Source organism: Antennarius striatus, chromosome 15, assembly GCF_040054535.1.
Source record: "Antennarius striatus isolate MH-2024 chromosome 15, ASM4005453v1, whole genome shotgun sequence".
Lineage (NCBI taxonomy): Eukaryota > Metazoa > Chordata > Actinopteri > Lophiiformes > Antennariidae > Antennarius > Antennarius striatus.
In genome coordinates, this window is record NC_090790.1 from 21207420 (window position 1) to 21233010 (window position 25591).

The window sequence follows — 25591 nt, forward strand, 5'->3', positions numbered from 1 at the left end:
ACTAATACTGCCACTAATACTACTAATACTGCTACTAATACTACTACGAATACTACTAATTCTAGTAATACTATTGATATTACTAATACTACTAATACTACTAATACTACTAATACTACTAATACTATTCATACTCTTCTTTTCCTTTCGCCTTTTCCCTTCAGGGGCCGTGAAGGAAAGGCCGGAGAAAATGGTCCTGGAGGATGGCTGACCTCGTGGCCTTTCGGCGTGTTCGTTGATCTTGAACTAGGACAATTTATTTTCGAAGTTGAGTGAACAGGACAAAACCAGGTAAAGTTGCAAAAACAAAAAGTACTTTATTTGCAGAAATTTCTGGGCACAGAGACTAACAGGAAAAAAAACCTCCAAGCTGTGTGCAAAGAGCCATAACATACAGAAAATATTTATACCCTTTCTAGTAGGTGTTCACATGGGATGATCTAACTCTCATCCTATCAGAAGATGTCACCACAAGATGTTCTCCATTTTCTCACTTTGTGGCAAATATTTCATGTTCTGGGGAGGCTCGCTCTACTATCTCACAGCTGCAGGATCCACTCAAGGACATGCTGGCTGAACCACAGAATTCTTCAGTCAGAGGTCACATTTAGGATGTTGTGAGTTATTGTGTTATCTGCAAGGCAAAGATGGTTTAACAGGCACACTAATTAAAAAGTGGTGATTTACAATAGTGAATTATAAGATGTGATTCAAAGTGTTAAAAATGGTGCAGTTAATATATATGTACAGCATCAGTCGCCACAGCGAATCAGTTGCCCACATCTAACCCTGTCTTCTGCATCCTCTTCTCTCACACCAACTATTACTACTATTACAATATCATTAATACTACTAATACTACTAATATTGCTAATACTACTACTAATACTCGTAACACGACTAATAATAATACTAATACTCATAATAATAATACTAATTCTACTGCTATTACTACTAGTCATACTACTCCTGTACTAATACTACTAATAATAATACCAGTACAATACAACTAATAATACTCGTACACTACTAATATTACTAGTACACTACTAATACTAATAATGCTACGACTAATAACAATACTAGTACACTGCAAATACTACTACAATATTTATACTACTTCTAATAATACTACAAATAGAACAACTAATAATAATAATAATAATAATAATATATAACCAATAGTACAACTAATGCTAATACACTACTAACACTACAATACTATCAATACTACCAATAGAACTACTACTACTACTAATAATAATACTACCAACAGTGCATCTTATGCTACTACTAATACTACAACTAATAGTACCAATACACTACTAATACTACAACTAATACTACTAGAACAATACTACTACTACTACTCAACCAATACTACTAATAAAAATAATGATACTAGTACACTACTAATACTACTACTAATTATACTACTAGTACACTAACACTACAAGTAATACTACTACTACTACTAATTAAACCCTTACACTACTGATACTTCTATTAATACTACTAGTACTAAAACATAGTACTACTACTACTAATGAACCAACAAGATTATTGACAACTGCAGCAGTAAACCCCAGTACAGATATGAATCTGTTGGTGTTTTTTATTTGAAGTCGGTTTCTAATTAGCTTCCTCTGCCCTTTTGTCCTTCCGCTTTCTGGCTATGGAGCTCTGAGGAACCGCCTCAACAACCAACTACACGACAGTTGCCCCGTTAGGAAGCAAGATTCTCTCCTGATCTTTAAAACTCAATCCAGGATGCCAGTGGCTGTGGGACCCTACAGCCAGACCCAGCCCAGCTGTTTTGACCGGGTCAAGATGGGCTTCATGATGGGTTTTGCAGTAGGAATGGCTGCTGGTGCCATGTTTGGTACATTCTCCTGTCTCAGGATCGGAATGCGTGGCCGGGAGCTGATGGGAGGTGTTGGGAAGACCATGATGCAGAGTGGCGGCACCTTTGGAACCTTTATGGCCATCGGTATGGGCATCCGCTGCTAAGGATGCGGAACACAACTGCACAGCAATGGGACTTTTCCATTTACTGCACCCAAAGAGCTTTTTGGTGACGTAACAGCCCCCCAACCAGAAGGATGTTTCTCAATAAAAAGTCAGATTTGTCAAATAATTTTACACTGATATGAATGTGGGCGGCACGGTGGCGCAGTGGTTAGCACTGCCGCCTCACAACACGGCGGACCCGGGTTCGAGTCCCGCTCTGTGCGGAGTTCGCATGCTCTCCCCGTGTCTGCGTGGGTTCTCTCCGGGTTCTCCGGCTTCCTCCCACCTCCAAAAGCATGCGCTTCAGGTTGATTGGCTGGTCCCAAATTGCCCGTAGGAATGAGTGTGTGTGTGAGTGGTTGTATGTCTTTGTGTGTGGCTCCGCGGTGCACTGGCGTCGTGCCCGGAGTGTCCCCTGCCTCACGCCCTATGCCACTGGGATAGGCTCCAGCTCCCCGTGACCCGCTGTGGCGGATATAGCGGTGGTCATATGACAATGAATGAATGATATGAATGTGACATGAAGGAAACACAACAAAGTTTTACACAACATACAGTAAATGTTTCTACGTTACTGACCAATTCAAAGTAATGTACAAAAATCACATTTAACTTAAATAATTGAGGTGTAATAATAGCCAAGGCATACTTTACAGAAATATAATACATTACAGAATTATTATATAATTAAGTAAATATTATAAAATATGACACAATATAACAATGTGTTATAATAATGTTTAATACAATTGAAATTTCAGTTACATATTATTTTTTTAAATAGTTTGTCTGTATGGAATATAATTTACATTTGCACAATAATCTGTATTTCTTTTCTAACGAAGCGGAACGTGAACACCGTTCCCGGGTCAGTATCCGCCGTTCAAGTATGTCTTCAGTTGAAGACGAGCCGCGGTAACATCTGACCTCAGATCAGCGCGCGATGCAGCCCGGAAGTAGACGGCAGGCCTGACGGTATTTACGCTACCCAGAATGCCTCGCTCCTCCTTTCTGCCTGAACCAACATGGTGGGTACACGGAGCGCTCCTGTGGCGGACGGACTTCTCCGTTCTATCCGTTTGCATCCTCGTAACCGCGCGTGTCCCCCCGGCCCAGAAGGCTCGTGTCGGTGCCGTGGAGCCCGTCCGTGTGTGTGACGTCGGTATTGTGGGTCGATGAGGTCGTGTTTGTGTAGAAAGCCTGACCGATGGACGTGAGTCGCCGGTGGGGCCCCCGGTGAGGAGCTAACGCTAGCATGGCGGACACGCTGGGTCTCCGCGTGGCTTCAGCTTCACCGCCTGGTCTTTGAGCCGTTATAACCATCAGTACCGTGTCGTGGCTACCGTGAAGCTATGTCGTGTGATGGGAATGTCCACCCGATCGTTCACCCCGGTGGAGTCGAGCCAGCGGCGCGTAAGGTAACCCGCTGCCGGCCGCGGTAGAACCCGGAGCGGAGCGGCTCTGCGCTGGGATTTGTAGTTCTTCACCATGTAGGCGAACCATCAATAAGGAAACGGTCACGTTTGTTCCGGCTAGCTAATGCTAACAGCAGTCTGGGTGTTCGGCTGGCACAGTATTCAGGTTTCTAAGGGACCCAGGAAGCAGCTCCTGATTCCTTCAGTTGAGGCGTGTTTGTAGAGTTCAAACCTTACTGTCCTCCAGTCGGGTGAATGTTGGTTGAATGTCGGTTGCTCTGACGCTCTCCTCTTCACAGCCCAAGGGGAAGAAGGCTAAGGGGAAGAAGGTGGCTCCGGCCCCGTCCGTGGCCAAGAAGCACGAGGCCAAGAAGGTGGTCAACCCCCTGTTCGAGAAGCGGCCCAAGAACTTCGGCATAGGTGAGTGGAGATGCTGCCTTCAGGGGGGGCGCTGCCTCCTGGGGGCTGGGGGGTATTGGTGCAGAGGATGTGAGTGAATATTTGCTATCTGAACATCACTGATGACAGTTTCCCACCAAGATCTCTGATGCACGTCTGATCAGGGGTGGTGCGGGGTGTGGCAGGGTGGGGTCGCTGAGGCTGAACGCTGTTCCTCCCCCCACAGGTCAGGACATTCAGCCCAAGCGGGACTTAACACGCTTCGTGAAGTGGCCCCGATACATCCGCCTGCAGAGGCAGCGCTCCATCCTGTACAAGCGCCTGAAGGTCCCCCCCGCCATTAACCAGTTCACCCAGGCTCTGGACCGCCAGACGGGTAGGTCACGACTGCAGCAGGAGCCAATGGCTGCTCTGCTGGTCCTGCAGTAGGTGTGGCCTCACCACGTTCTGTTCTGCAGCCACACAGCTCTTCAAGCTGGCCCACAAGTACCGGCCCGAGACCAAGCAGGAGAAGAAGCAGCGGCTGCTGGCCCGCGCCGAGCAGAAGGCCGCCGGGAAGGGCGATGCCCCCACCAAGAGGCCCCCCGTCCTGCGTGCAGGTGAGGGCGCCAGCGAGCGCTTCCTGACCGTAGCGTCCAGCGGCCTGAATGCAGTGATGACTGGAATTTCTTCACCTGAATCTCAGCTGATGGTTTTTGAGCTTTTTAACCCTGAGCATCGGCCAGAAGGACACAGCGTTGGCATGTTAGCGCGGTGCGATCCCATCAGGCTAGGCTAATCAGAACGTCCCCCCCCCACAGGAGTCAACACTGTCACCTCTCTGGTGGAGAGCAAGAAGGCCCAGCTGGTGATCATCGCCCACGACGTGGACCCCATCGAGGTAGGCTGTGCTTGTGACGGAGCAGCGCCCCCCCCTGGTCGTGGCCATGATGTCTGAATTTCTTCACCTGAATGTTTGTGTGGATCAGAACTGACCTTTAACCCTGAGCAGCGACCGCAGGGCACTTTGAAGGCGCCCCTGAAGGTTCTGTTCCCTGATTGGCTAACGGTTGTCGCTCACCCCCCCCAGCTCGTCGTCTTCCTGCCGGCGTTGTGTCGTAAGATGGGCGTCCCCTACTGCATCGTGAAGGGCAAAGCGCGCCTGGGCCGCCTGGTGCACAGGAAGACGTGCACCTCGGTGGCGTTCACACAGACCAACCCGTACGTGTGTGTGTTGGTGTGTGTGTGTGTTGGTGTACGTTCTTGTGTTCACATGTGTGGGTGTGTGTGTGTTTGGGTGTGTGTTGGTGTGTGGGTGTGTGTGTGTTGGTGTACGTTCTGGTGTTCACGTGTGTGTGTGTCCTAGGGAGGACAAGGGGGCGCTGGCCAAGCTGGTGGAGGCCATCAAGACCAACTACAACGACAGATACGAGGAGGTGGGCATCCTTCACGTAAGCACCGCCACAATAAAAGCACAGCACACCTCTAATGGTTTGATGCTTGTCTTCCAGATCCGGCGCCACTGGGGGGGGGGCATCATGGGCCCCAAGTCCACGGCCCGCATCAACAAGCTGGAGAAGGCCAAGGCCAAGGAGCTGGCCACCAAGCTGGGGTAGATGTTTGAATAAAGTGTCAAAGACAGGAAGTGTGTGGACTGTTTATTGTGTCTGATCCGGATCCAAACCGGTTCCCCTCGCTCAACCGTTTACATACGACAAAGGGCTGGCTGGTTCTGGTTCCTCAGAGCTTCTTGATGAACTTGGTGAACCACAGGTAGGAGGTGGCGGCAGACAGGCCGTACCTGGAGGGGGGGTCAGGAAACAGGTATGAGTGTGGAGCTGGGGTGTGGAGTGGCGGGTGTGAGGTGGACCTACCAGGTCAGGATGTACTGCATGTGTTCGTTCCTCAGCGTCACCCGGGTCTGCCCCCCAACGGGGCCCCCAGGAACGGTGCTGCCTGCAGGACATAGGTTCTCCGTCAGTCACCGGGTTGACAGCCCCCCAGGGGTTCCTACGCCATCCTGACCTCACCAAAGTCTGCGTCGATGAAGATAGGCTCCGCCCCCGTGACCCTGGTCATGGCCCCTAGGTCGCGGTAGTGCCAGCGGTTCTGCTCCACGTCGTTTTTGGGGACGAAGGGTTTGCGGGTCTCAGTGAGCCGGACTACCCCCACCACCTCCACCTCGCCCTCCACCTGCCCCCGGGGCAGAACCAGCCTGTCAGACCAGGACCTGAAATGCCCCCTGCCCCCTCCTGGTCAAAACCCACCTGCCCCTTCATCCTGGTGTGGGGGCTGATCTTCTGGCGGGGGACATATCCTCGGTTCACCAGGATGGTGATCCTGCAGGTGGAGGTCAGAGGTCAGCGGGGGGGTGCCACAGGGGCGTGGGGCTCCGGTTGGGTTCTTACCCCAGGTCGGTGCAGCGGAACGGTGTCACCACATTGGCGCCGTTCTCCCCGCTGGACGTGAGGCGCCCCGCCTCCTGCGCCTCCCGGTGGGGGTCGACGGGCGAGCGGGGCAGAACGTACAGCTCCTGGGTGTGGTCGAAGTTACCCCGCACCCTCACCCGCCGGTACTCCAGGGCCTGCAGCGCCTGGGGGCTGGGGGGCAGAGGGGGCCTCAGGTCAACACCGGTCAGAACTCTTGAGTCCCCCCGACCCCCCACAAGGGTGTGGTTCACTAACTCGACAGGAAGGGGGGTGGGCGGGGCCTGGGTCCGTCTCGCCAGCTCGTCTATCAGCTGCATCTTCCACCGCCGCCGCTTCACCTGCAGACAGCAGGGGGTTAACAGGAGGTTAGAACCAGACAGGATCATCACAGCGTGACCTCTGACCCCCCCACAGGAACCCACCTGCCAGGTGCCGAGCCCGAAGGTGACGCCCGGGATGAGCAGCAGGACCCACTTCAGGACGGTGTCTTCTCCCTTGGGGGGTGTGGAGCCGGACTGGGACCTCCATGAGACGGCCCCCCCTGCACCAACAGGGACACTGAATGACGTCAGCGTCCAGGGAGCTGCTGGGGGTCACGTGACCACCCGTTTACCATCACTTACCATCTGGACGCCGGAGGACCGGCGGTCTGGACTGGACAGCCCCCCCCAGCTCCAAGACACGACTCTGCAACGACAAGACATCAGCTCAGCCCCCCCACCTGCTTGGGGGCAATAAACATTAATGTTTTCAATCAATGTTTATTGATTGAAAACATCAATTAACATTTTAATCTTTACTTCATCTTTCTATTGTTGCTTCACAGACGGCGGTGACGTGTTCTGTAGTATGTTAGAGAAGTATGTTAGAGAAGTATGTTAGAGGAGTATGTTAGAGGAGTATGTTAGAGGAGTATGTTAGAGGAGTATGTTAGAGGAGTATGTTAGAGCGGTGCAGGACATGTATGAAGACTGTAAGACAGTGGTGAGGTGTGTGTAGGTGTGACAGAGGAGTTCAAGGTGGAGGTGGGACTGCATCAGGGATCAGCTCTGAGCCCCTTCTTGTTGCTATGGTGATGGACAGGCTGACAGACCAGGTTAGACAGGAATCTCCATGGACTATGATGTTTGCAGATGACATTGTGATCTGCAGTGAGAGCAGGGAACAGGTGGAGGAGAAGCTAGAGAGGTGGAGGTTTGTCCTGGAAAGGAGAGGAATGAAGGTTAGCCGCAGTAAGACAGAGTACATGTGTGTGAATGAGAGGAACCCAAGTGGAAGAGTGAGGTTACAGGGAGAAGAGATCAAGAAGGGGGAGGATTTGAAGTACTTAGGGTCAACAGTCCAGAGCAATGGAGAGTGTGGAAAAGAGGTGAAGAAGCGTGTCCAGGCAGGATAGAACGGGTGGAGGAAAGTGTCAGGTGTGATGTGTGATAGAAGAGTTTCAGCTAAAATGAAAGGAAAGGTGTACAAAACTGTGGTGAGACCAGCGATGTTGTTTGGTCTAGAGACAGTGTCCCTGAGGAAAAGACAGGAGACAGAGCTGGAGGTAGCAGAGATGAAGATGCTGAGGTTCTCTCTGGGAGTGACCAGGATGGATAGGATCAGGAATGGAATTTTAACTATGGGGTAAAAAACGGTCCCATTATTATGTTAATAGCAGTGACGTGCAGAGACACGGCCTCACGTGACATCATACGAGACAAAAATGGAAATTGGAAGAAACAACTTAAGAAACAACTTAAACGTAGTATTTATCCAGTGAGGTGTACTAGGAGGTGTACTAGGAGGTGTAGTAGGAACTTATTTTCCGTTTAACGTCACCAATGAAGGTTATTGTTACTCCAAATCGCTGAATTTTCACATTTACCTGAAATACTGATCAGAGACCTGCGGTCAGACACCAGCCGGCCGAGCCACACCACGGATTGATCACGGATTGATCACGGATTGATCACGGATCGATCACGGATCGACTGGCTGTGCTGGTAGCTAACAGTGACCGTAACGCTCTAAGTGTCGCTATTAAAATGTTCAAACACGTCAGAAAAGGTTCAGAGCTTCAGGACCCCCCCTCATGCCCCCCCAGCGGGATTACCGGACGCGGACGAGAGACGGACGCTTACCGGGGACCTCCGGACCGGCGTCCACCGGGAGGACAGCACCGTTCGGAGGGAAGCCATGACACCGCAGCGGCTCGCAGGGGGACCGCTTTAACGGTTACTCCTTCCGCTTTACCGACGCTGGTTTCCGGTCGAGCTTCCGGTCTAGTTCGTCTCACGTGCGTCGGGACTCTGGTGTGGTCCTCGCGGCGGTAACGCGTTCCGGTGGTTCCGGTGGTTCCGGTGGTTCGGGACATGGATCTGACCTCCAGAGCCTCTCACCTCCAGAGGCTGGCCAGCAGCGTCCGTTACCGGGACCGGGAGCCCGCCAACACACCGCCGGGTAACGTTAGCCTGGTTCGGGTTCGGTTCACACTCACACACCGTTTCTACCCGAACCTCATTAACCCTTTAATTAACACCAAACACGGGTCGGGACAGACCGGAGCTCAGATCTGTCCAAACTGGGGTCACGTGTTGTTCACATGTTTACGTGTTGTTCACATGTTGTCTTAGGTCCATGTTCTCTGCTGTTTGTGTTGATGGATGATCTGGAGGTGTGGTGCTTGGGGGTCGGTGTGGTCCTGGGGGGGTCGGTGTGGTCCTGGGGGGTCGGTGTGGTCCTGGGGGGGTCGGTGTGGTCCTGGGGGGGTCGGTGTGGTGCTTGGGGGTCGGTGTGGTCCTGGGGGGTCGGTGTGGTCCTGGGGGGGTCGGTGTGGTCCTGGGGGGGTCGGTGTGGTCCTGGGGGGTCGGTGTGGTCCTGGGGGGTCGGTGTGGTCCTGGGGGGTCGGTGTGGTCCTGGGGGGGTCGGTGTGGTCCTGGGGGGGTCGGTGTGGTCCTGGGGGGTCGGTGTGGTCCTGGGGGGTCGGTGTGGTCCTGGGGGGGTCGGTGTGGTGCTGGGGGGTCGGTGTGGTCCTGGGGGGGTCGGTGTGGTGCTGGGGGGGTCGGTGTGGTCCTGGTGGGGTCGGTGTGGTCCTGGGGGGTCGGTGTGGTGCTCGGGGGGTCGGTGTGGTCCTGGGGGGTCGGTGTGGTGCTGGGGGGTCGGTGTGGTCCTGGGGGGGTCGGTGTGGTCCTGGGGGGGTCGGTGTGGTGCTGGGGGGTCGGTGTGGTCCTGGGGGGGTCGGTGTGGTGCTGGGGGGTCGGTGTGGTCCTGGGGGGGTCGGTGTGGTGCTGGGGGGTCGGTGTGGTCCTGGGGGGGTCGGTGTGGTGCTGGGGGGGTCGGTGTGGTGCTGGGGGGTCGGGCCCACAAACCAGCGCCTGACCCATTTCTGATCAGTAAACACAAACAGAAGAAACCATTTAGAACGACCCCCCCCCCAGTGTTCCTGACTCGCAGAAATGCATTGTGGGTGTCGTCTTGTGTCTTTGATCTACCTGCACTGACGTGACGACAGGAGGCTCCTGAAAGAACCAATCAGAGGAGTCGCTCAGGTCCTTCTAGTTTAAATGTGAAGCGTGTTTCCTGTCTGTAGGTCATGTGACGTCTCAGCAAGGCAGCGGCCCCCCAGGGAGGAAGAGGAGGAGGAAGAAGAAACGCCTTAATGAGGAGAAGACGCCCGAACAGGAGCCGCCCCGTGTGGCGCCAGGGGACCCGGTGGGGCCCCAGAGCGTAGAGGAACCTACAGGTACCAGACGGCCCCCGTGTGCTGGCACTCCTCACACCCCCACACCCCCCCACACCTGTCTGAAGGTTCTCTCCTCCAACAGGAAGTGCCCCCCGCTGCTCCACCACTGACTTCCTGCGCCGGCGGCTGCGTGAGCGGATCCAGGTGTGCAGAGAGCAGGTGGGTTCACCGCTGCAGCGGTTCTCGGGGGGCTGGATGAGACCCCCCCTCACACTGGGCTGTGTTCCATTCCTCCTCCAGCAGGGGGCTCCTTGCGGCCCCCCCTCCGAGGTACTGCAGGCCAAGCGGGCGAAGCGTCAGCTGGAACGAGAACGCAGGAAGAGGAAGAGGAAGGCGTTCAGGATGAAGGAGCTGGTGGAGGGGGGCGGGGCAGAGAGGGGCGGGGCAGAGAGGGGCGGGGCAGAGAGGGGCGGGCCAGAACCGCCGCTGGGGGCCCAACAGGAGGCGGAGCCACGCCCGGCGCTCCTCTTCAACAGGGTGGAGACGGTGGACGAGCGCTTCGTGGACCAGATCCAGAGGAAGAAGGCGAGGAGGAGGAGCGTGAAGGGTCATGTGACCCCGCTGACCGGCAGGAACTACCAGCAGCTGCTGGGGCGCGTGGCGGCGCGGCGGGGGCGCCTGCTGCGGCTGCAGGACACCCACCCCGAGAAGGCGCTCCAGCTGGAGCAGAAGGTGCGCTGGACCAACCTGCTCTACAAGGCCGAAGGCGTCCGTATCCGTGACGACGAGGACATGCTGCGCGCCGCGCTGCACAGGAAGGAGAAGCGCCGCGCCCACAGGAAGTCCACCTGGGGGGCCCGCAGCGCCGCCCTGCTGGACAAGATGCAGCAGCGCCAGGACAAGAGACGCAAGAACATCCAGAGACGCCAGAAGGTCAGGGCCGACCGCAAGAGGGAGGGGGCCAGGAGGAGGGGCCGCCTGCTGCCGGGCGACCTGAGAGACGCCCCCTGAACCCCGACCCCGACCCCCCAGCCTGACCGCAGACCAGGACCTGGTGTTACAGGACTGCTAGACCCAGATAGTGAAGACACGCACATCAGAACACACACACACACACACACACACACACACACACACACACACACACACACACACACACACACACACACACACACACACACACACACACACACACACACACACACACACACACACACACACACACACGTTGGAGTCGTTTCAGGTTCTGTTCAAACATTAAACATTAAATTTATTTTTCCCACAAAGTCAAGAAACGTTAAAAAAGTGTTGAAATCTGTCTTTGGAAACTAAAAATGTTGAAACCAGAAACTAGAAAATCAACTTGCTGAGAATCCTGAACTAATATTTATGATCAGGGTTAGAGACAAACAGGAAGTCAAGGATCAATACTGTTTATTGATCTGGATTATGCTAACGTCGTATGCTAACGGTGCTGTAAGGCAAACAATCACATGTCCAATAAACACTAGTGTGTCCTCGTGCATCAACACGCGTGACTTCACCTCATTGTGGATTTTTGGTTGGTAGTCATGTGATACCGTACTCGCATTCTATTGGCTGACAGCATCAGGAAGTGTTCTACATTCTGTGAGTCTGACCTCTGTCAGTGTTTTAAACGTAATACAGATAGGAGGGGGTTTAATGTCAGTATGGGGGGTCAGAAGGTGGTTTAATATCAGTATGGGGGGTCAGAAGGTGGTTTAATATCAGTATGGGGGGTCAGAAGGTGGTTTAATGTCAGTATGGGGGGTCAGAAGGTGGTTTAATGTCATTATGGGGGGGTCAGAAGATGGTTTAATATCAGTATGGGGGGTCAGAAGGTGGTTTAATATCAGTATGGGGGGTCAGAAGGTGGTTTAATATCAGTATGGGGGGTCAGAAGGTGGTTTAATATCAGTATGGGGGGTCAGAAGGTGGTTTAATGTCAGTATGGGGGGGTCAGAAGGTGGTTTAATGTCAGTATGGGGGGTCAGAAGGTGGTTTGATATCAGTATGGGGGGGTTCAGAAACGTTTAAATTACCATAAAGAGTTTTTCTGTCTGGTGGAGTTGGTGAATCGTGTGGTTCTTGGAACGCATTAACCACGAGGAACGAGGGTGAATGAATGAATGAATGAATGAATGAATGAATGAATGAATGAATGAACATCAGTCCAACTTAATATAAATTCTACTCCGTAAATAAAACTTAACTGAAACAAAGACACAGCATCATCAGCTCCACGTGTTTGGTGACAAACAGGAAGTAAATGGGCGGGACTTACTGGAGACACTGATGGACAGGAAGAACTTCCACCACCTTACGGAGTGGGGGGGGAATGCAGTCTGTCCTGTCTGTGGTCCATGGAGTGGACAGACTCCAGGACCTCCAGGACCCTGAACACCAAGTCCCCCCACCTCTCTGGGCTCCACCTCATGAACATGTTTGCTGTCAGCACACAGGTTTTCTCTGGGACTACAGTCGTGGGGGGGGGGGGTGCTGAGGTGTCCCATTACGTTTATGATCACTACTTCATTATTTATGGGGGGGGGGGGGACTGGAGGAGACGTGGGGCAGATCTGCTGGGCTTTAATTCTTTGCAACTTAGAAGCTGGGGCACATCATGAAGGCTGGGGTAATTACTGGACCCCCCCAGAATGTAACAGCAATAAAATAACGATCAACACAAGTAGGACCAATAAAAAGAATAAAAATAATGAATACAAAACCTGTAACACAAACACATCAGGAAACACCTGACCTGGGGCACGTCACGAGGGCTGGGGTAGTTAAAAGCTGGGGCACGTCACGAGGGCTTGGGTAGTTAAAAGCTGGGGCACGTCACGAGGGCTGGGGTAGTTAAAAGCTGGGGCACGTCACGAGGGCTGGGGTAGTTAAAAGCTGGGGCACGTCACGAGGGCTGGGGTAGTTAAAAGCTGGGGCACGTCACGAGGGCTGGGGTAGTTAAAAGCTGGGGCACGTCACGAGGGCTGGGGTAGTTAAAAGCTGGGGCACGTCACGAGGGCTGGGGTAGTTAAAAGCTGGGGCACGTCACGAGGGCTGGGGTAGTTAAAAGCTGGGGCACGTCACGAGGGCTGGGGTAGTTAAAAGCTGGGGCACGTCACGAGGGCTGGGGTAGTTAAAAGCTGGGGCACGTCACGAGGGCTGGGGTAGTTAAAAGCTGGGGCACGTCACGAGGGCTGGGGTAGTTAAAAGCTGGGGCACGTCACGAGGGCTGGGGTAGTTAAAAGCTGGGGCACGTCACGAGGGCTGGGGTAGTTAAAAGCTGGGGCACGTCACGAGGGTTGGGGTAGTTAAAAGCTGGGGCACGTCACGAGGGCTGGGGTAGTTGTCCCACAGAATCGACCCCTCCCTGACTGAACTCACCACTGCTGTTTTTTAACATCATATTTCTGTGAAATTTGATCACATTTAATGACTTCATCCAACTGTCTGCTTTGAAATAAATGGTGCAGCATCAGCCTGTGCGTGTGTGTGTGCATGTGTGTGTGTGTGTGTGCGTGTGTGTGTGTGTGAACGCGTGTGTGTGTGTGTGTGTGCGTGTGTGTGTGTGTGAACGCGTGTGTGTGAAAACTATACATCTATGGTAATGCTGCTCACATGAGGCTTTGTGAGAGCTGCTGCAGGACAAGTCATTAAACCAGTGGTGGAGACAAAGGTTTGTCATTCACACTCACACTCACACACACACACACTCACACACACACTCACACACACACACTCACACTCACACACACACTCACACACACACACACACACACTCACACACACACTCACACACACACACTCACACTCACACACACACTCACACACACACTCACACACACGTGTTCACATTCACACACACACACTCACACACACACGTGTTCACACACACACTCACACACACACGTGTTCACTCACACACACACACACACACATACACACACACACATGTTCACATTCACACATACACACTCACACACACACGTGTTCACACACACACTCACACACACACAACCTGTGGCCCCCCCAGGTGATGGTGATCGAACACTTGTTTGACATCTACAGCGGTGGGGTGCAGATGGCTGGAGGGAGGGCGGTGTTCGTGCCTCTGAGGCCGGTGAGCTCCTCCTCTGTGACTCCATTGGTCCTGTCCTGTCTTGTGGGCGTGGCCTTGAGCGTCTCCACCCTTTGCAGAAGGCGGGGGGCGGCGCCGTGCGGTCCAGTGGAGATTGGGTTCTCTCTGCAGAGGAGCTGAGCAGCAGCTTCACTCCACGCACCAAGGCCATCATCATCAACACCCCCAACAACCCCCTGGGCAAAGTAAGACCTTCAGGGGGGGGCACCGACCCGCGTGCCGCTCAGAGCGTTAGCTTCCATAGCGTCACGTGTTCTAGCACCGCCGTGAAGGTTTACGCCCCCCACAGGTCTACAAGCCCGAGGAGCTCCAGCTAGTGGCCGACCTGTGCGTCCGACACGACGTGGTCTGCATCAGCGACGAGGTCTACGAGTGGCTGACGTACGACGGAGCCCAGCACCTGAAGATAGGTGAGCAGGACACGGTCCCACGCAGAGCGGGCCCCGCCCACTGACCACGCCCATGTGTCCACAGCCAGCCTTCCTGGGATGTGGGACCGGACCATCACCATCGGCAGCGCCGGGAAGACCTTCAGCGCCACCGGCTGGAAGGTGAGGCCGCCGGGGTTCAGGTGCGTCCTCCTGGAAGACTCTGGTGACCAGGTGTTTGTTCCAGGTGGGCTGGGCCATCGGCCCCCAACGCATCATGAAGCACCTGAGAACCATCCACCAGAACGTGGTGTTCCACTGCGCCACGGCGGCCCAGGTGAGACACGGCGCTCCTGGGTTTTAGGTGACATCCGTTCTTCAGCGGGTGTCGGACAGAAACCAGGAGAAGTTCTGCTCTGGTCGTTCACCCGTCGATCCGGCCCGATTTGAACCCGCGTCAGCTTCTGGAGGAGGTCTTCCCATCACACCTGTCCTCCCCCCCCAGGAGGCCGTGGCTCGAGGCTTCGAGAGGGAACTCCAGCTGTTGGGGACTCCAGAGAGCTACTTCCAGCAGCTGCCGGCCATGCTGCACCCCAAGAGGCAGAAGCTGGCCTCCTGCCTGGAGGGGGTGGGTCTGCAACCCGTCATGCCAGAGGGGGGCTTCTTTATGATGGCAGATATCTCGTCCGTCGGTGAGTGGAGACAAACATCTGTTGCTCCACGGCCCGGTGCTGACTCAGCACGTCTCTGTTCCAGAGCTGGAGTCCAGCGAGCAGAGCGCTGAAGACCAGCCCACGGACTTCAGGGTCGTCAGGTGGCTCATCAGAGAGAAGGTGGGCGTGGCCTCGTCAGATCAGCCAATCCTCTGATCAGCTGACGATGTGTCGGTTTCTCCTCTCAGGGTCTGGTCACCATCCCGTGTCCTCGTTCTACAGCCTGGAACACGGGATGGACTTCGACAAACACGTCCGCTTCTGCTTCATCAAGGTAAGCCACGCCTTATGCAAATGAGCCAGCATTTCCCTCCATCTGATTGGCTCTTGCTCCGCAGAAGGACTCCACCCTGGATTCACTGGAGGAGCTCCTGAGGAGGTGCAGCCCTGGACAGTGAAGTTCAATAAAGCTTTATTCAGTCGTTCCACTCAGCCTCTGATTGGCCGTGTTCAGATGGCCACGCCCCCTCAGAAGAAAACAAGCTGTTCAAATCCATAAATATTTATTACATATCAATGAACAGAATCGACTACTGTCACAGCAGGTTTATAAGAACCGCTCAAACTATAATCAATAATCAATAACAATCAGTTCAGGTTGATTTGAGGCCACATCTGATTCACAAACATTTACAGGAACTTGGCTTAAAAACGATGGCGACAGATTTTAAGACATTCGGTGTTTTTTACATTTTCATTGGTTTAGAGATCACAGAGGTTCAGCAAACAGGAAGTAGATTCAATACAAAAGAAACAGGAAATGCCAAGGTGGGGAGGAAGGGGAAGTAACAGGAAACGCCAACGGTGGGGAGGAAGGGGAAGTAACAGGAAACGCCAACGGTGGGGAGGAAGGGGAAGTAACAGGAAACGCCAACGGTGGGGAGGAAGGGGAAGTAACAGGAAACGCCAACGGTGGGGAGGAAGGGGAAGTAACAGGAAACGCCAATGGTGGGGAGGAAGGGGAAGTAACAGGAAACGCCAACGGTGGGGAGGAAGGGGAAGTAACAGAGGAAACGCCAACGGTGGGGAGGAAGGGGAAGTAACAGAGGAAACGCCAACGGTGGGGAGGAAGGGGAAGTAACAGGAAACGCCAACGGTGGGGAGGAAGGGGAAGTAACAGGAAACGCCAACGGTGGGGAGGAAGGGGAAGTAACAGAGGAAACGCCAACGGTGGGGAGGAAGGGGAAGTAACAGGAAACGCCAACGGTGGGGAGGAAGGGGAAGTAACAGGAAACGCCAACGGTGGGGAGGAAGGGGAAGTAACAGGAAACGCCAACGGTGGGGAGGAAAAGAGGAAGTAACAGGAAACGCCAACGGTGGGGAGGAAGGAGAAGTAACAGAGGAAACACCAACGGTGGGGAGGAAAAGAGGAAGTAACAGAGGAAACGCCAACGGTGGGGAGGAAGGGGAAGTAACAAAGGAAACACCAAAGGGAGGTGTCACTGTAACGACCCCTAACCAGAGTACCCAGAGTCTTCTCTGACCCCTCCCACGTGGGGGGGTGTCACACTGATAGGAAGAACAGAGGATGTGTGAGGAGGAAGAGGGGGAGGAGGAAGCCTGCTGTACGGTGGAACTACCACACAGGGGCGCTCTCATGCCCACAGCAGTACCATCAGAACCTCAGCTCAGTTTGCTGCCCCCCCATCTTGATCTGACAGTGCAGTTGGGTGGGGTCACTGCTCAGAGCGCTTTGTTCTGACTCAAGAGACGACTTTGACTCCGTCCAAGAAAACACCTTTAAGGATGGAACAGTGAGGCATACTGGGAGGGGGCTGGGGTGCAGTGAGGCATTTTGGGGGGGGCATCAGCGATGTGATAATAATTATTTACAGACCGTGGGGGGGTCCAGATTTAATCTGGAACTAAAAGTCGTTTCCTTTGTTTAGTTCTTGTTTTAAACGCTGAATAAATTTAATTTTGTTCAGAAGTCGTTTTAATTCAAACCAGAGACTCAGGTGAGAAGGCCAGAGGGAGCTGCATTGTGTTTTTGTAGATCTGGAGAAAGCTGATGACAGGGTGTCCAGAGAGGAACTGTGGTATTGTATGAGGAAGTCTGGAGTGGCAGAGAAGTATGTTAGAGCGGTGCAGGACATGTATGAGGACTGTAAGACAGTGGTGAGGTGTGTGTAGGTGTGACAGAGGAGTTCAAGGTGGAGGTGGGACTGCATCAGGGATCAGCTCTGAGCCCCTTCTTGTTGCTATGGTGATGGACAGGCTGACAGACCAGGTCAGACAGGAATCTCCATGGACTATGATGTTTGCAGATGACATTGTGATCTGCAGTGAGAGCAGGGAACAGGTGGAGGAGAAGCTAGAGAGGTGGAGGTTTGTCCTGGAAAGGAGAGGAAGGAAGGTTAGCCGCAGTAAGACAGAGTACATGTGTGTGAATGAGAGGGACCCAAGTGGAAGAGTGAGGTTACAGGGAGAAGAGATCAAGAAGGTGGAGGATTTGAAGTACTTAGGGTTAACAGTCCAGAGCAATGGAGAGTGTGGAAAAGAGGTGAAGAAGCGTGTCCAGGCAGGATGGAACGGGTGGAGGAAAGTGTCAGGTGTGATGTGTGATAGAAGAGTTTCAGCTAAAATGAAAGGAAAGGTGTACAAAACTGTGGTGAGACCAGCGATGTTGTTTGGTCTAGAGACAGTGTCCCTGAGGAAAAGACAGGAGACAGAGCTGGAGGTAGCAGAGATGAAGATGCTGAGGTTCTCTCTGGGAGTGACCAGGATGGATAGGATCAGGAATGAGTCCATCAGAGGGACAGCACATGTTAGAGGTTCTGGAGATAAAGTCAGAGGCCAGACTGAGATGGTTTGGACATGTCCAGAGGAGAGATAGTGAATATATTGGTAGAAGGATGCTGAGTTTTGAACTGCCAGGCAGGAGGCCTAGAGGAAGACCAAAGAGGAGGTTTATGGATGTAGTGAAAGAGGACATGAAGGTAGTTGGTGTGAGAGAAGAGGATGAGAAGACAGGGTTAGATGGAGGCAATTGATTCGCTGTGGAGACCCTGAAGGGAAAAGCCCAAAGGAAAAGAAGAAGAAGACTCAGGTGTGAAACTGACCCCGCCCCCGTTCAGGTTAACGTCCTTCAGGGGAAACTTGAGTTCGTTCTATTTATCATGCAGTGGAGCTTTTTTCAGGTGCAGGTGTGAAACTCTCCCATGTGATTCAAGCTCCGCCCACGTAAATCAACGCCACAGCCAATAGATCAGCTTCCTGTGGGGCAGATGGGGGCGTGGCTACGGGTTTAACGGTACACACAATGCATTGTGGGTATTGCACCGCCCAGACGCTCCGTTTGTCACTTGGGAAAAGGCACAGAGTTTGGTGAACGGGTGTGTTTTCACGAGCGTGAGTCAGAGCCTCAGGCGTCCAATCAGCTCGTGTCTCCGGGCTGCTCATGAGCACTAAGGTCAGGACCCCACTGGACACCCCCACACAAAGACCCCACTGGACACCCCCACACAAAGACACCGGACCAGCCACAAAGTGGGGGGGTTTGGAGGAGCACATTGGGGGGCTGGGGGGGCACACGGGGGTGACGGGGGGCACACAGGGGGATCCGGGGCATACAGGGGGTTAGGGGGACACACGGGGGTGACAGGGTGAACATGGGGGATCGGGGGGGTCTTCACTTCAGGTCCAGGACGTCCTCCTCAAACGACGTGGGGAACCCCCTGGCCAGAGGGGGGCTCTCCGCCCGCAGCACCGCATTCTCTGGCTCCGCCTGCGGACTGGGGGGGTGGTGCAGCTGGAGGTCCAGGTCGGGGTCGGACTCTGACCTGTCACACAGAGGGAGCGGACTGAGCTCAGGCAACACCCCGGGCCTGCGCCGGCGCGTGGAGCCGGACCTGTCGCTGTTGGTGGAGGTCAGAGGTCGTCCTCGGGACTCGTCCTCGGGGTTCTTCCTGCTCAGCTTCCTGTGTTTGACACTCCCCCCCTCAGACTTCCCCCCCGGCTCCTCAGTCAGGCCTGAGCCAACAGGAAACAGGAAACAGTTAGCAATGGAAACTAGCTTAGCATGGAGCTACAGCTACGGGACATTTCCATGCTAGCATTTGTGTCGCAGGTCCAGGCTAACGGTTGGTTCTCTGGCTAAGCTAAGCTAAGCTAGCGGATGTACCATCCGTCAGGCGGTCACATGATCAGTTACCCAGCAGCTCCTTGCGGGTGCGGCTGGCGATCTCTTTGATCTCCATGCGGGACAGCGACAGGGCGTGTGCAGCGCAGACAAGGGGGGCGGGCGGCGCCGCGCCGGGGGCTGGCGGCGCCGTCGCCTTGGTGACCAGCGGGGACTGGAGGGGGCGCTCCACGCTGCGACCCACCAGGTTACACAGAGGGATCCTGAACATGTGCTTAGAGGCCGGGTCACCTGACAGGAAGAGACGATAGCAACAGGCGTTAGCTTAGCATGAGAGCTAGCCATGCAGCAGACGCGCTGCGGCTCTTTTGTCACGCGTGACGACGTCTGAAGCAGCGAACATCCGACTGAAGAGTTTCACGTTTGATTCCTCCGAGAAAACTAAACGTAAAGCAACGCTAGCTGGCCCCGCCCCTGCAGAGCGTTAGCGGCTCAGTGGAGGGGGCGGCGGCTCAGCGGAGGGGGCGGCGGCTCAGCGGAGGGGGCGGCACAGCCACATCAGTAACAGCATCTCGTCGACATTACTGATGCCATCACGCCCCCCCCCCAGACAAACAGGCAGTTAGAGGAAGGGATTTTTGTCAGCAGCCCTTCCACCTTCCTCCCCCATCCTTCTGCCCCCCCCCGGATCGAAGACAGCTGACAAAAGTCTCCATGGTGACGGTACGATCAGTAAATCATGCTGCAGCAGACGTGTCTTCTCCCCCCCTCTTCCGCCCCCCCCCACACCCTCACTGGTGCACAGCCCCCCACCCCCCCATCATTTAAAACATTTTCTCCCTCTGCCCACCCCCACTCATGCTTTAAGTACGGGGGTGGGGTGGGGGGGGTTCCTGTTAGCATTCAGCCGAAGTTCAACTTGCTGGCTTCAAGCAGACAGGGTGCATCATGGGAGATGGGCGGTACCTTCAGCATCCTTAGACGTGTAGAGGGAGAGCTTGGAGCCGTAGGGGATCCGGATGGAGTCTGGACCGGAACAAGGAACAGGGTTACAAACAAACAAACAAACAAACAAACACCGAAGAACAAACAATCAACAGGTCGTCGTCCAATAACAGCTGGCAGAGGAAGGGTTAACCTGACCAGTATTTAACGGCAGCAAGAAGAGCCCCCCCCCTCACCTGGATGAACATCTCACACACGTCAGGGGGGCGTCAGACACGCCTCCTGCAGGCAGCGGCGTCAGAGACACGCCCCCTGCAGGCAGCGGCGTCAGAGACACGCCCCCTGCAGGCAGCGGCGTCAGAGACACGCCCCCTGCAGGCAGCGGCGTCAGAGACACGCCCCCTGCAGGCAGCGGCATCAGAGACACGCCTCCTGCAGGCAGCGGCGTCAGAAACACGCCCCCACAGGTAGCGGTGACACCTGTAAACCTGACACAACGAAGCGCTAACGTCGACACCTGTGGGGCGGGGCTTACCGTCGCCGAGCGGTGAAGGGAACGTGGGCGCCTCGTAGCCGGTGGGCGTCTGCGGGGAACTCTGGGAGCTGGTGTCTCTGGAGCTGCAGGTGGAGGCGGAGCTTACCGGAGCCGAGGACAGGAAGTAGATATCCGACTGTGGAGGAGACAGGAAACCAGATCGGTATGCGGACGGAGGCGCCGCGCTGACGCCACACATCACGAGGAGAGCGTTCACTTGGTTCACATAGTGTGTGTGTGTGTGTGTGTGTGTGTGTGAATGATCAGAAGGTTATTGGTTATTGAAGAAAAAATCCACTGACATGAGACCCTGAAGGAGCAGGAAGCTCAAATATTACAGCACTAGGGCGCTATGATGGTGATGATGGTGATGAAGATGATGATGATGATGAAGATGGTGATGATGATGATGATGAAGATGGTGATGATGGTGATGATGGTGATGATGGTGATGGTGATGATGATGATGATAGTGATGGTGATGGTGATGATGATGATGATAGTGATGGTGATGGTGATGATGATGATGATGATGATGGTGATGGTGATGATGGTGATGGTGATGATGGTGATGATAGTGATGGTGATGGTGATGATGGTGATGGTGATGATGGTGATGATAGTGATGGTGAAGGTGATGATGGTGATGATAGTGATGGTGATGATGGTGATGATTGTGATGGTGAAGGTGATGATGGTGATGATAGTGATGGTGATGATGGTGATGATAGTGATGGTGAAGGTGATGATGGTGATGATAGTGATGGTGATGGTGATGATGGTGATGGTGATGATGGTGATGATAGTGATGGTGATGGTGATGATGATGGTGGTGATGGTGATGATGGTGATGGTGAACATGATGATGAAGACGATGCTGACACACTCACCCGTGACGCCGCCAGCTGCAGCTCGGGAACAACCGCCGTGTGCACCAGGTTTCCGTTCACCACTAGTCGGATCTCGATGGAGTCAGTGGTGAAGGCCAGGATGTAAGGAAATGCACACACTGCAAACACACGGGAGCGTGAACCCACGACCTCCTGAGTCGGGTTTAGTCCCCGAGTCAAACCTGACCGGTTATCCAGTTACCCCGTGACCCCAGAGTGAAGCCCACAGTTGCTCCAGCTGGATTCAATCCATCAGATTATCCTGAGACCCCCTGAAGCAGTGAGACCTGCTTCAACCAGCCTCCTGAGGGACCAGACCAGAGTCCACCGGACCTCCAGAACCCCCCAGATGGACCGGCTGGTGCAGAGAAACCAGTTCAGGCTCCACTGGTTCATTAATATTGATAGATTCAGTGTGTGTGTGTGTGTGTGTGTGTGTGTGTGTGTGTGTGTGTGTGTGTGTGTGTGACACTTTGGACTACACCCCAGGAACCTGGAGGAGAACCGACGTTCACCTGGAGAATCCAGAGTATCACACCAGATGGTTCTTTTAATACTTCATGGGGAAAGGTCAGTGCTGCTCACACACACATCCAGGTGTGTGTGTACCGTCACGGACTGATGGGGGTCGTGTGGGAGGGGGATAGTGTGGGTGGGTGGGTGGGTTTTAACCCAAACTACTAATTTAACCCAAAATAAACACTTGTGAACAAACAAACACAAATAATAAACAGAGCTGAAGAGGCTGACGTGTTGTTTCCATGGAAACCTACCGATGGCGTTGGGCATTTGGTTCCAGCTGAAGTGGAGGTCGGCGGCGTTGGACTGGATCATGGGGGTGGAGCCGCTGAAGGGACACACCTTCTTGTAGTAGCAAACATCTGCAGGAGGACACGGGTTCAGATGATGAGGTCACATCCTGTCTCCAGCCTCTATCTGTTCAGGCTGTTAGCGTCTGGTGCTAGCACACTCATTGCAGGTGGGCGGAGACTCACAGTTGTAACACAGCAGAAGCCCCGCCTCCCCGTCTTCATACACATCGATGGCTGCGACAAAATTCACCTGCAGGCAGAACCAGAGCAGGAACCGTCAGCGAGCTGGAGGCCCTCCTGCTGGGGAGGTGCCAACCTCCAGGTGAATGTTGGCGTACACCTGTGCCTCACCCTGCTGGTATTTGGTGCACACCTGTGTCTCCCCCTGCTAAAGTTAGGCGTGCACCTGTGCCTGACCCAGCTGGTATTTGGTGCACACCTGTCCCTCACCCTGCTGACGTTTGGCGCACACCTGTGCCTCACCCTGATGACGTTCGGAGTGCACCTATGCCTCACCCTGCTGATCTTTGGCATGTACCTCTGTGCCTCAACCTACCAATGTTAGACATGCACCTGTGCCTCACCCTGTTGGTATTTGGCGCACACCTGTGCCTCACTATGCTGGTGTTTGGGATGCACCTGTGCCTCACACTGCTGTTATTTGGTGCACACCTGTGCCTCCCCTTGCTAACGTTGGGCGTGCACCTGTGCCTCACCCTGCTGGCGTCGGTGTGGTGCAGCCGGTAGGCGTCGCCCGTGCTCTCGTTGATCAGGTCGAACTGGTGCTTGTAGGCCACACAGATCATGTTGTCGTTCTCCCCCGTGGGCCCGTCCACCAGCGCCATCACTGCTGGGGGGTCACACAGGCAGATTTCCTGAGGGGAGGGGGCACAAGACAACAGATGAAGTTTCACCTGGATCAGAAATCACAATAACCCTGGCTACAGTTCCCATGATGCTTTGGGGTTTATTGGTGACTGCATGTGGTCACACAGTGAACGCTCACCGTTCACCACTAGTGGGTCGGTGCCAGTGTTACGTACCCACCCAGGACCAGGGCACAGGTTCCCCCGTCCCGTGACATGATTGCTGGCGCGTGAGGCGGGGTGTCCCCTGACAGGTGGCCTTACCCGTATGTACTGGAACTCCTCCACCGGCGAGTCCGGCCCCGCGCCCCCAGCGCCGAGGCCTTCGCCACGGGGCTGCTTCCTGGTGAGGAGGAGGAGCTTGGTCCTGATGGCGGCGACGATCCTCAGCTCACAGCTGTGGTGGGTGTTGATGGCGTACAGGTGACAGCCTGGGGGGGCACAGGGACACAGCCAATGGGACGTGTCCATCAGCAGTGGTTGCTGCCCGACAGCAGCGGGGGGGAGGGGGGGGTTGTCTGTGATGTGCTGAGCAGAAGCTCACCTCAGTGGGCGGGGCAAATGCTACCCCGCCCACAGTAAATGTAGAGGGCCAGACGACTGGGCCGAAGCTGGGGTGCCATATTTACCCTCCTGGGCGGGGCCTCACCCACCTGTGCCCTCCTGGGCGGGGCCTCACCCACCTGTGACCTCCTGGGCGGGGCCTCACCTTTGGTCTTCTCCAGCTTGTTCTCCCGGCTGTCACTCTTGCTCCTGACCAGCTGCCGGTCCTCCAGGCCGCGTCTGAGCGCGCTCAGTCTGAACACGTACAGCCGGGCGTCCTTCCCTGAAACCACAACAACGCCATGAAGGTCACTCTCCATTGGGCGAGTCGTTTTTAGCCCCCGTCCCCGGACAAACATACACCCGCCCCCCTGTCATACAGCTTCTTCTGATCACCGTCTGAAGGTTAATGAACCCACACAGCGAGAGACGACCCCCCCACTACCAGCTACATCCACCCAGCACCAGGGCTCCAGTACAGGAGGCCTCAGAACCAGGACCCACATAGAACCAGGACCCACTAGAACCAGAACCCACTAGAACCAGAACCCTAACCCTGAAGGTGTGAACGTGTTCAGCTGGTCCTGGGATTCAATTTTTAAAATCATTTTTTAAATTTTATATCCTTATTCTGATCCCTGAAGGGAAATGAACACAAAACACACACACATGTGTGTGTGTACAGGCCCCTGTAACACACACACACACACACACACGTTACCTTTGTCTGCCCTGCCGATCAGCAGGTCCTGAGGCTCCAGGACGTGCACCTGCTTCACCACCATGGTCTTATCAAACACCTGCACCGGGGGCAAAACTGGCGTCTCTGAAACACCACACACACGTCGCCATGACGTCACCGGGCCGTGCACTGGCGCCTGACAGATCACGTGACCTACTCACCAGCGGAGGACACGGCCGGATCGGGACCTGAAATGTGAACGCAGCGGGTAACGACCTGAGCCTCAACGGGTCGGGGGGGTTGGGGGTCGGCACACTCACCATCCAGCAACAGGAGCCCCGCCCCCTCGGTGGCCACCAGCAGCGCCGCCCCCCAGGAGTCACCGCACACCACCTCATGGGGGAAGCTGCTGCAGAACGCCTGCGGCTCCCACGGCTGCAGGCAGGAGGACGGGACACAGGTGTGTAGACGAGACACAGGTGTGTAGACGAGACACAGGTGTGCAGACGAGACACAGGTGTGTGTAGACGAGACACAGGTGTGTGTAGACGAGACACAGGTGTGTAGACGAGACACAGGTGTGTGTAGACGAGACACAGGTGTGTGTAGACGAGACACAGGTGTGTAGACGAGACACAGGTGTGTAGACGAGACACAGGTGTGTGTAGACGAGACACAGGTGTGTAGACGAGACACAGGTGTGTGTAGACGAGACACAGGTGTGTAGACGAGACACAGGTGTGTGTAGACGAGACACAGGTGTGTAGACGAGACACAGGTGTGTAGACGAGACACAGGTGTGTAGACGAGACACAGGTGTGTAGACGAGACACAGGTGTGTAGACGAGACACGGGTGTGTAGACGAGACACATGTGTATGTAGACGAGACACAGGTGTGTGTAGACGAGACACAGGTGTGTAGACGAGACACAGGTGTGTAGACGAGACACAGGTGTGTAGACGAGACACAGGTGTGTAGACGAGACACAGGCGTGTAGACGAGACACAGGCGTGTAGATGAGACAAAGGTGTGTAGACGAGACACAGGTGTGTGTAGACGAGACACAGGTGTGTGTAGACGAGACACAGGTGTATGT

General features: G+C 54.5%; 6 protein-coding genes and 3 non-coding genes across 18 annotated transcripts in view; 7 read left to right on the plus strand and 2 right to left on the minus strand.

Moving 5' to 3' along the window:
- Positions 1-1323: 1323 nt before the first annotated feature.
- On the plus strand, positions 1324-2654 carry LOC137608117 (reactive oxygen species modulator 1-like). Its single transcript, XM_068334182.1, has one exon. The coding sequence runs from the start codon at positions 1771-1773 to the stop codon at positions 2008-2010; it is 240 nt and encodes a 79-aa protein (XP_068190283.1). The 5' UTR covers positions 1324-1770; the 3' UTR covers positions 2011-2654.
- A 1022-nt stretch (positions 2655-3676) lies between these two features.
- rpl7a (ribosomal protein L7a) lies at positions 3677-5448 on the plus strand. Its single transcript, XM_068334179.1, has 7 exons — positions 3677-3845; positions 4051-4200; positions 4283-4423; positions 4625-4704; positions 4894-5024; positions 5170-5239; positions 5315-5448. Exons 1-7 carry the CDS (start codon positions 3692-3694, stop codon positions 5417-5419), a joined length of 831 nt encoding a protein of 276 aa, XP_068190280.1. The 5' UTR covers positions 3677-3691; the 3' UTR covers positions 5420-5448.
- On the plus strand, positions 3905-3977 carry LOC137609041 (small nucleolar RNA SNORD24). The gene has a single exon (XR_011038282.1). It is a non-coding gene; the product is annotated as a small nucleolar RNA SNORD24 (small nucleolar RNA).
- Positions 4472-4543, plus strand: LOC137609038 (small nucleolar RNA SNORD36). The gene has a single exon (XR_011038280.1). It is a non-coding gene; the product is annotated as a small nucleolar RNA SNORD36 (small nucleolar RNA).
- LOC137609039 (small nucleolar RNA SNORD36) lies at positions 4746-4816 on the plus strand. Its single transcript, XR_011038281.1, has one exon. It is a non-coding gene; the product is annotated as a small nucleolar RNA SNORD36 (small nucleolar RNA).
- On the minus strand, positions 5449-8457 carry surf1 (SURF1 cytochrome c oxidase assembly factor). The gene is made up of 9 exons (XM_068334178.1): positions 8356-8457; positions 6856-6919; positions 6655-6773; positions 6488-6570; positions 6212-6403; positions 6071-6143; positions 5834-5996; positions 5678-5759; positions 5449-5604 (listed from the first exon to the last, which is right to left on the minus strand). The coding sequence occupies exons 1-9, from the start codon at positions 8410-8412 to the stop codon at positions 5544-5546; spliced, it is 894 nt and encodes a 297-aa protein (XP_068190279.1). The 5' UTR covers positions 8413-8457; the 3' UTR covers positions 5449-5543.
- A 16-nt stretch (positions 8458-8473) lies between these two features.
- surf6 (surfeit 6) lies at positions 8474-11424 on the plus strand. 2 transcript variants are annotated; one of them, XM_068334176.1, is made up of 4 exons: positions 8474-8674; positions 9804-9956; positions 10039-10115; positions 10197-11424. In XM_068334176.1, the coding sequence occupies exons 1-4, from the start codon at positions 8587-8589 to the stop codon at positions 10905-10907; spliced, it is 1029 nt and encodes a 342-aa protein (XP_068190277.1). In that variant the 5' UTR covers positions 8474-8586; the 3' UTR covers positions 10908-11424. The 2 variants fall into 2 exon arrangements, with proteins under 2 accessions (XP_068190277.1, XP_068190278.1); XM_068334177.1 differs by having other exon boundaries at positions 10200-11424.
- A 2539-nt stretch (positions 11425-13963) lies between these two features.
- LOC137608067 (kynurenine--oxoglutarate transaminase 1-like) lies at positions 13964-15417 on the plus strand. The gene is made up of 8 exons (XM_068334085.1): positions 13964-14040; positions 14118-14243; positions 14348-14468; positions 14533-14609; positions 14674-14763; positions 14932-15118; positions 15183-15259; positions 15328-15417. Exons 1-8 carry the CDS (start codon positions 14002-14004, stop codon positions 15415-15417), a joined length of 807 nt encoding a protein of 268 aa, XP_068190186.1. The 5' UTR covers positions 13964-14001.
- A 208-nt stretch (positions 15418-15625) lies between these two features.
- Positions 15626-25591, minus strand: part of garnl3 (GTPase activating Rap/RanGAP domain like 3) — a 34141-nt gene continuing 24175 nt past the window's right edge. For 4 of the 9 annotated variants that reach the window (XM_068334052.1, XM_068334053.1, XM_068334051.1 and 1 more), the window contains 13 exons: positions 24814-24928; positions 24715-24741; positions 24533-24637; positions 23978-24094; positions 23533-23699; positions 23053-23277; positions 22586-22652; positions 22364-22471; positions 21591-21709; positions 20701-20836; positions 20187-20246; positions 19293-19511; positions 15626-19111 (listed from right to left, as the gene is read on the minus strand). In XM_068334052.1, the coding sequence (XP_068190153.1) occupies positions 18771-19111; positions 19293-19511; positions 20187-20246; positions 20701-20836; positions 21591-21709; positions 22364-22471; positions 22586-22652; positions 23053-23277; positions 23533-23699; positions 23978-24094; positions 24533-24637; positions 24715-24741; positions 24814-24928 (1806 nt within the window). In that variant the 3' untranslated portion in view covers positions 15626-18770. Of the gene's footprint in view, positions 19112-19262; positions 19512-20186; positions 20247-20700; positions 20837-21590; positions 21710-22363; positions 22472-22585; positions 22653-23052; positions 23278-23532; positions 23700-23977; positions 24095-24532; positions 24638-24714; positions 24742-24813; positions 24929-25591 lie in introns of all 9 variants that reach the window. The other 5 variants (XM_068334056.1, XM_068334060.1, XM_068334055.1 and 2 more) reach the window with 3 other exon arrangements.